The 10,000-nt window shown below is 37.7% G+C and overlaps 1 protein-coding gene across 1 annotated transcript in view; it reads left to right on the plus strand.

Moving 5' to 3' along the window:
* The first annotated feature begins 690 nt into the window (after positions 1–690).
* LOC125041861 (cytochrome P450 3A24-like) overlaps positions 691–10,000 on the plus strand; it is a 9,475-nt gene continuing 165 nt past the window's right edge. The window contains exons 1-7 of the mRNA XM_047637225.1: positions 691–756; positions 5,922–6,099; positions 6,229–6,946; positions 7,133–7,351; positions 7,751–7,811; positions 8,331–8,521; positions 8,786–10,000. The exon at positions 8,786–10,000 is cut by the window's right edge and continues 165 nt beyond it. Of these exons, the coding sequence (XP_047493181.1) occupies positions 5,923–6,099; positions 6,229–6,946; positions 7,133–7,351; positions 7,751–7,811; positions 8,331–8,521; positions 8,786–8,955 (1,536 nt within the window). The 5' untranslated portion in view covers positions 691–756; position 5,922 and the 3' untranslated portion in view covers positions 8,956–10,000. The remainder of the gene's footprint in view (positions 757–5,921; positions 6,100–6,228; positions 6,947–7,132; positions 7,352–7,750; positions 7,812–8,330; positions 8,522–8,785) is intronic.

Here is a 10,000-nt window from a genome sequence, read left to right on the forward strand (position 1 = left end):
TATATATGCATATGTCTACATTTATATATTTATTCATATATACATATATATACACAACTGTGCGTGTGTGTATGTGTGTGTGTGTGTGTGTGTGTGTGCATGTGTGTATATTCATGTATATATACATATATGTGTGTATATATACATATATATGTATGTGTATATATACGTTTACACATTTACACACACACACATATGTCTATATATATGCATATATGTATATGTGTGTATATATATACATCTATGTGTGTGTGTGTGTGTGTAAATATATATATATATGTATATACATATATATATATGTATATACATGAATATATATGAATGTATGCATACACACACAGTATGAATGTTTGTTCATATACAAATACATATATACATATACATATAAATATGTGTGTGTAAATGTATATATACATCTATACATACACGTGTGTGTGTATGTGTGTGGGTGTGTGTCTGTGTGTGTGTGTGTGTGTGTGTGTGTGTGTGTGTGTGTGTGTGTGTGTGTGTGTGACTACCCACGTACACATTACAACATCGCAAGCTATTATTATGGTATACCATACTCAAAAAATAGTGCCACCAACCATAATTACGATAAAAAAGAATCGTAGAATGCACCCAAAGTGCTTGCTGTTGCCATATATCGCCATCTGTCATAATATGCATCTAACCCTTCTCGAGCCTCGACTCGTCAGTTACTGTTCACGGTTGCGAAGTGACACAGTGCGGGCTGCTTCGGGTCATATTTTACGGGTAAACTACGTGTCACACAACTAAATTGGTATTTTGATCACCTGTCAGTGTTCTTACTTATATGCTACTACATATATGTATATAAACACTCGTTTTATGTGTAATGTATATGTATTTATACATATATATACATATATAAATGTGTGTAGATATGCATATATATGGGTATATAAATATGTATACATGTGTGTGAACGTGTGTGTATATTTGTGTGTGTGTTCTGTATGAAAGTATCCCAATTTATTGTATTTATTTTTTTCCCTATTCCAGGTCTTCTCCTAGCTGTTTTAATACTGGTTCCTAAAATAATTATTTCATTTACTTTTGACATATACCATTTGCATACATCCTCTTTCTTTATATTAATAGTCTTTGCGAGTTCAGCTAATACCATTCTGACCATGTCTGATGTTATTTTCATGTCCTTGGAGCTTTGATCGTTTTTACTGCTTACTTCAAGGGCAGCTTCCTCTATTATCTCATTGAACTGTTTGTTGATTAGTACATTGCCATGATCTTCGTCACTGAGAGGGAATCTGTTTTGGGTATTTAGGCTAAATTCTTGTCGCCTTAACCCTTTCGGCCCGAATTTATGTTCTGTCCCTTGTAGTTTTTTGTGAATGTTGTTACATACAGATGGCTCCACATGTGCTCAGGCGGCAAGGAGTGCCCTTGTGACCGAGCCTGTTATTGTTATTATTGTTATTGAGGTTATGAATATTAAATTGTTATTAAAATCTTGGTAGCACTTAAGACCCTTTTCAAAAGTCGAGGAAAAGGGTAAACAGGTGAGATAGGTAAGACTAATTACCGACTCCTTGCTGACTAAGCACTTGTAGAGCTATCTATGTGTAAATACAATATATAAACTTGTATTACATTGGGAATGGCATGTATTCTTGCATAAATATTCACGTTAGCTAGATTAGGGAGTGGCTTTTGTATTTTTTTGTTATTTATTATTACTCCTAGAATGTTATTTAATTTCCCCTGTGGCCAATTTATGGTCGCTACCAACCTTCACTTTATCTATAACTCCGATAATTTATACTGTGTCGCACTCTTCGGGAATTAAGAATTCAATTTCGTGTTTGTTGTCAGGTGGCGACCTCCATGTCTTACTTTTTCGAAAAATGTATTCATGGAGTTGAGGAAATAAGCCTCCGTGAAATCGATTGCCGTTTATCCCGTCTCTTTGCTGGGCCTATATATATGTGTGTGTGTGTGTGTGTGTGTGTGTGTGTGTGTATATATGTATGTATGTATGTAGATGTAGATGTGTGTATATGTATAGGTACGCGCGCATATACATAGGTATATATACAAACCCACTTATATTTGTGATTAAGTGATGTTTATATGAGCATACACATGCACTCAATTATAATGAGCCCATGCATTATAATGTGCATAAAGTGCAGGGTTTTGTTGTAGTAAAGAGGGCAAGGTAGGAATTCGGGTAACGAGGAATAAGAAAAAGTAGGCTTATTGGAATAATTAAGAATAGGGTGGAAACTTAGAGGAAAGCTGAAAGGTTGTTTTGTATCGTGCTGGGTTTCGTAGAGGTGTTGCACTCTCTGGCGTCACCAAAGCCCATTCGCTGGCACCCCCCGCCCAAGGTCAAAATGTGTTGAGACGCCGTCGCTTAAATTCACGCCTAGCTTCCCTGTCAACCCAGCGGATATATAAGGTTCGTGACGTCATAAGCCACATCGTGGAAAATATAAAAGTTTTCGTTTATAACGTAGAAGACAAACAGTAGTACAATAATAATGCGTTAAATAGATAATTCTTGAAAGCAGAAGTAATAAAAAAAGATAATGGTTAAAAATCAAGGATAATAAAACAATTAAATAAGTGGCCATTAAGCTCACAAAAGAAACGAGAAATAGTCTACACACACTTGAATCGCAGATGGGAGTACGGACTGAAAGAGCAAAACTAAAACAGAAGGGGAGAGAGAGAGAGAGAGAGAGTGAGAGACCCTGATTTGCGAGGATGCCCCAACAAGGCGTCAGCGAGAGCATTTCTACTACGCAGGAACTTTAAATGGAACATGTAGTTGACAGTCCCGCGTTTGTTCACAGACACATATTGCGTGTATGCGTCCACTTACATACATCGTATATTTTTCCCGTGGTGGTAAGTAGATATAAGCGGATTTCGGAGGCAGAACCACAGAACTCTAGGAGTTCGACCTGATCCTCGAAAACAAAAAAAAAACTTTTGTTGGAATAATTAGTAAACGGATACTTTTATTTCATGCATCTATGATATACCACAGATTACCCTAACTAAGGTGAAATTCAATTTGTTAAGTTACCCATGCAGGAGTATGTTTTCTTTTGTGAACTCCATCTAATGGCAAAGTTGTATATCTGTATTGTAACCAACCTTTAGTTGTGTCGCGTAGATCTCCCTCAATACATAGAGTTCACCGCAGCAACTCTGTGTTTTACTGATCCCCATAACGAGTCATATATGCATTGGCCAGTCAAACTTGCTTAATAGACACAGGGAAGATGAGTTCTGCCATATCAACAACTTTCAATAGAGTAGAAAAAAAATCAGAGGAAAAGAGAGGGGGGGAGAGAGGGAGAGGGAGGGAGGGAGAGATGGAGAGAGAGAGGCTTATATTATATACTCATAATATACTAAAATTATATTTCCTAGTACGAGTATGGTATTCCAGTTCCTCTTTAAGTTTTTACGAAAAGAAATGCACTTCAACATGAAGGACAACAGTTCTTTAAGCACGTGTGTAATTAATTTTATTTTCTTTATTTTTTTCAAATTTTCGCACATCCTGGGTCAGGTTTTTCGTTTGTTCGCGCCATTTCCCCGCATTCTCAGGATCTGTTGCCATTAGATGTGCTGTCGTTTTCCGTATTAGTTATCTCCCTCTCTTTTTTACTAAGATAAACTATACCAATTCAATGCCCCATGATGTTGCATAGCACATGGTCATGAATAATATTAATCGGTATTTTCTGAACTTTCCGCCAAGCGTTCATAAAGTACCATTTTTTTACTTGTGCAGGCACATTAACTTTCATGCCGTGACATCAGTTCGTGTAATTATCTTGTCAGCCAATGCATAGATTCTTAAAATTCCGATATTGAACACTACTTAATTCTATCATAGAAAGACGGGTCAGCAGCCTCTTCCCGACAGTGCTTGCGGCCAACCCTGAAGAGACTGCCAAGGCCAATGCGGCATTGTTCAGAATCATGTCCTAACCGTAGTTCCTGACCATACAGCTTTGTGCTTTATTAGTAGATGGTATAGACATGACCTTGTAAATAAGTGTGTCATAGATCTTAAGATTAATATTTGGATAGAAACTATGCGACTATGATTATTGTATATATGTGTGTGTGTGTGTGTGTGTGTGTGTGTGTGTGTGTGTGTGTGTGTGTGTGTGTGTGTGTGTGTGCATGCATACACACATATGTATGTGCATGTATTTGTATGTATATATATATGCAAACAAATATACATACATACATATACATGAATATATATATATATATATATATATTTATATACATATTGTGTTTGTGTGTGTGTGTGTGTGTTTGTGTTTGTGTGTGCATATGCATATATATGTGCGTGTATATATATATATATATATATATATATTCATATATATATAGGTATATATAAATATATATAAGTTTAGATAGATATTGAGAAAGCAGGTGAGATCATGCATGACCTACTACTTGACTCCTTAATGGCTTAGCACTAATGGAGCCATCTGTATGCAACAAAATTCACACAAAAAAACTACATATACCCGCGGCCAATGGGTTAAAAATAACATTTGAGCCGATACTTATTAAAAAGGTTCAATTCTTATGTTGTCTGCTCGAGAGAAGCTTAAAGGGCTTATGACTCAATCTTAACAGCCTAGATGGCCGCTGAACAACAATTTTGTCTGTTATCTACAAGTTAAAAGAAATGTTTTTGATGAACTGAACGATGCCGATCTCACCCGGAAATACCGCTTAGACCGTTAAAATATTCTACTTGTATGTGATTGTTTTGAGAACAATCTGGTAATTCTACCGCTTGAGGTGACAGCGATTTCACTGGAAAATTGAAAGGGATGAAGGCCTGTGTACAGGATGAATTCGTTAGTGTTCTTTGCAAATAAATAAAGGAACTGAAATAAATGCACACTTTGACATTATTTTTGATTTTAGATACTGAGGAATGAATTAGGTTAAATGTGAAGTACAGTATACAGTAAGTATTCATGTAATAACGATTTTTTTCTTTTATGAATTTTAGTTTTAAATAATTTTAGCGACATACACAGTCTGTATCTTTCCATATAATAAAATACACAAATTAATTTGCCACACTATCTGTTACGTCACTGCTATAAGATATTCTGTTTATAGAAGATTGTTAAATAAAATAAACAACATTTATATTTCGCAACCAAATAAATACCTACACGTATTTACATTTACAGGATTTATAATGTATAGCCACTTATATATATATATATATATATATATATAAACATAATTTTCACTTGTTTAATGTGATTCTCAAACTCACTCATTATACTCGGTATAATACGAGATTTACTCGGTAGTTACACACTAACTGAACGGGACCTGCTTCAGGGTTTTGAGATACAGTAACTTATGACTTGTTCTTATGTTATAGACATACGACACGTTCCTAGTTATGATTCAGGCTTAGCTTAAGAATTTAACCAAGAGAAACTTGTGGCTGCGTCATAACATTATAAGTACCAGCTCCGACTTATATGGCCACCTAAGTATAGCATTTAAGTAATCCATTGTCTTCCAAAAGATAACGTAATAAGATTACGCCACGAGCCCCCTGGCAAGAAATGGGACGGTGCTTTCTTTCGAAGGACTTAGGGTTTGGTTGATGGAGAAAGGTCATTTGAGTGGATGCCATTCCTAACCTCGGACTTTGGGCAGGATTCGAACTTAAGTTCTAGATGACCCTTCTGGTCCCAAGCTGTGCGCGGTACTGCTCCACCGAGGCGGCTTCCTTCCATTTTATAGTGTATAACTAAAATTTGAATCGCACTTGTTTACGTGTTCCATATACCCACTGTAAAAGTCTTCATCATCCACTAAATTCCTCTAGATTTATATGAACATTTTCTCACCAGGATGATTGGAGTAACATGGCTGCTGTTGGGTGCGGCGCTAGCACTGTTTTGGGCATATTCGTGGTGGAAACACAGATACTGGGCAAATAAAGGTGTGCCCTCTCCGCCTGTGATCCCCTTCATCGGCCATGCGCATAAATTGCTTATCCCAGCTAAATTGTGTGCCTTTGAAAGAGAGGTAATATATGTATTGTTTTCTGTGAACTATTGTGTTATTGGGCACCGGATGTCACAGTGGTTAGTAAGATATAATTGTGCAATTCTTTATAAATTATAGTCTCGTGATACTTTCCTCCACTCTTAACAGGCCTACCTCAACCATGGTGGATCAAAGTTATGCGGTTACTACTCCTTCCACGAGCCAATGTTATTGGTGGGCGATCCAGAACTCATAAGGCACATTTACGTGAAGGACTTTGATCACTTTATGGACAGAAGGATACTAAACTTGCCGAGCAAAAAGGACATAATATTGGCCAACATGTTGACTATGAAGACAGGTGAAGAGTGGAAGAAACTGAGAGCCATCATGTCTCCCACTTTCACTTCAGGCAGAATGAAGGGGATGTTCCCGCTCGTGTGTAAAAAGGCCGACGACCTCGTCTCCTTCTGCCTGAAGGAAGCACGCACGAAGCCCTTTGTCGACATGAAGTATAATTTTGGCCGCTTCACCATGGACACAATTGCTTCCTGTGCCTTTGGTATTGAATGCAATTCACTAGTGGATGAAAAGCCAGAATTTGCTGAAAAGGTTGAAACTTTTTTCAATGTTACGCCATTAATTATAGGGAGAATGGTTATCCTGAGCGTATTTCCTAAACTTGCCAAGATATTTGACATTAGATTTACAGCACCAGCAATTGATTTCTTTACGGAAGTTGCCCGTGAGACCATGCGAGCGAGGCAAAGTGGAAAAAAAAGAGGAGACTTTTTGGATCTGTTGCTGGAGGCAGAAGTCTCCACTGGCGATGCCGAAGGAGTCACGGCAATGCAAGACGACAATACCCCATCCAAGCCTAAGCAAAGTGAGTAGTATAACCTTAAAACTAAATGGATCTTCATCATGCAATTTACAATGTTGATATCTTACAATTTACATCTGCATCATGCAATTCAAAATGCCTATGTATTATTTACAGGGTTTACATCATACAACTTACCTCATTTAGACCAGGTAGTGATTAAAATGCAGACACTTTACATTCTCGCAGCACTGGATGAACTGACCATCATCTCCCAAAGTGTCTTGTTCCTGGTCGCCGGTTACGATACCACAGCCTCCACGCTGGCCTTTGCGTCCATCCTACTTGCCAAGCACCCAGAGATCCAGCAACGCCTTCGTCAGGAGATCAGTGAAATAGTCGAGGAACACGGCGACATAACCTACCAGGGGATTATGGAAGCCAAGTATCTTGATGCTTGTGTCATGGGTAAGTCTCCCAGATTAATTTCTGCTCTAATGTCTTAAATGGAAGTGCTGTTGTTGTCAGACTTTTAGAATTTTTTGGGCAAGTAGTAACGTACTTGGTCCATCCTCAGGAAAGAGAAAAAAGACGAACAGGAAACTCATCCCGGACTCAGTAATACTCCAATTCGCCAAATCTTCCGAGAAAAATGAAATAAAGTTTAGCTTTGATGACAATAAAACACACACACATACATATATATGCATCTTTAATATACAGAACGTAGGTGTCAAACGTCAGCTACTGAGAAAAAAAAAATAGAAAAAAAAGAGAATCGAAGAATTGAATCATGCGAGAATCTGGATGAGTTGCCAAGTCTTCCTTTCCCGAGCGCGATTAACCTTTCCATTTCCCTCTTCACAGAAACCCTTCGTATGTACCCACCGGGGCTTTTCCTGGAGCGCAAGTGTGTAAAGGAATACAAGTAAGAACTTTTAAAAATACAAAATACAAATATCAAACTTTTGCAAATATACTATAATTTTATATTAGTTGTAACCTATGTGTGCGTACCTGTGTGAATGGATCTTATTTTAGATATATACTTTGTATATTTCATACATATATACATGTATATTTATGTGTGTGTTTATAACGCACACAAACAGACACACACACAACTGCCACGATGGTCCAGTGGTTAGAACACTAGACTCGTAGTCCCGAGTTCAATTCCCTGCCGCTCCGTTTAATGTCTCGAGCCCGATCTCACAGCGAGATAAAAGACATATTGCCTTGAGAAGTCAACCACGGGTGTCGTAGGTGAAGTCGCCACCGTGGCACAAGCATTAACGTGCCGAACCGCGGTTCATTAGGAAGGGCGTCCAATCAGCCAAATGTGGCACTGCCAATATTGAATTGGATCTAAGTCCTGCAGTGGAATAAGTGGCTATTGAAAATAAAGGTAAAGGACACTTTAATGCCTAACCTCAAATCCTTACAGGATCCCTGGCACGGACGTGACCATCGAGCCTGGCGTAATAGTAACAACCCCGATCTTCAACATCCACCGGGACCCGAAGTACTGGCCTGAGCCCGAGGAATTTCGCCCCGAGCGCTTCTTGCCGGAGAACAAGGCGAACATCACTAACTTAACGCACATTCCCTTCGGAATGGGACCCAGGAACTGTTTAGGTGAGATAACCTGAGATTTAGAAGTGAGAATTATTTTTAATAATTTCGTCTTCTCTCTCTCTCTCTCTCTCTCTCTCTCTCTCTCTCTCTCTCTCTCTCTCTCTCTCTCTCTCTCTCTCTCTCTCTCTCTCTCTCTCTCTCTCTCTCTCTCTCGCTTTCCCTCCCTCCCTCTCCCCCTCTTTCTCTCTCTGGCTTTCTCTACTAACAATATATATTATAGTACCCATACCTAATGAGTAATAAATCACTTCGCTTTCTTTGCAGCGATGAGATTTGCCCTCATGGAAGCCAAAGTGGGTCTGGCCAAGATGCTCCTTGCCACAGACATAAAGGTGGCACCAGGACACGATGAAATTAAATTTGACATTGGCTTTGGTTTGCTGAGGCCAAAAGACGGGGTTAACCTTGTCCTGACACCTTTAAAAGAAGAGTGAAAAAGGGAAGGAAAGGAGAGAGAAAAAAAGAAAGTCATTTTTGCCCACAGGAGACAGATCTAGATTGAGAAAGAGCAGAAAGGAAGAACGTGTATATCGTGCCTTATTAGTTATGGGTTCCTGCATATTCGAGGGGGGCCTCTGCAGCAATTGTCTGAAATCTTTCGTATGTTGGATACAGTCATTTTCAGTCTTCCTCTACTTGCTAGTTATTAACATATCTCCATTCTAACACAGAATGAAAGTAAATTAATGTTGGTTATAATGATGATATTGATATTAATAATTATAATAATAATTGCAATATTGGTAATAATGATAGTGATGGTAATAATAATACAAACTTTCCCTTTCTAAGTGCAAAAAAACAGCTTATCGAAATAAACAAAACGTGCACAGATTTTCATATAATTGGAAAGTGCATATCATGAATTTTAAGATAAATGAAAAAATGGTCACGACTAATAAGTTATTTTCGCTTTCCCAATCAGATTTTTTTTTTTTTTTTTTCCCTTTTGTCGTGAAACCCTTTCTAACGCAGAATACCTCAAGTCAAACTAAAATGTAAAATATATTTCTCCAAATAGAAGAAATCAAAATTCAGTTATAATCCTATGCTTGTTAATTTCTTCGTTAAGTAATATTGATGTCAAAAAAGCACCAGAATAGGCAGTTAACCAAACTAAAATATTGGGTTAAAAAAAAACTAGTGACATTTTTTTGTTTTAAGAAGAAAAAACTGGGTCGCTTTCAATAAACAAAAATAAGATAAAATATCCGCGCGTGCGTTTATCCCTTTCGAATTGACATAAAAAGGAACAAAGTGACAGGCCTGGTTGTTTCTCTTTAATAATGCCTATTTCCGTTGTAAACTGCTTAATTTGAAGCGTGTTTGCGGTATTGCGTCGTTCGCTTTGACGACGAAGCCAAAAGCAAGGCATGTGGATGTGCTTAGTGATTTTTCGTTAGTTTTTTCTTTCTTTTCTTTTCTTTAAGGTAGAACTGTAATAAACATTTCGTCATTCAAAGAAAACGACGCATAGAA

The sequence above is a fragment of the Penaeus chinensis genome, chromosome 31 (genome assembly GCF_019202785.1).
Source record: "Penaeus chinensis breed Huanghai No. 1 chromosome 31, ASM1920278v2, whole genome shotgun sequence".
Classification (NCBI taxonomy): domain Eukaryota; kingdom Metazoa; phylum Arthropoda; class Malacostraca; order Decapoda; family Penaeidae; genus Penaeus; species Penaeus chinensis.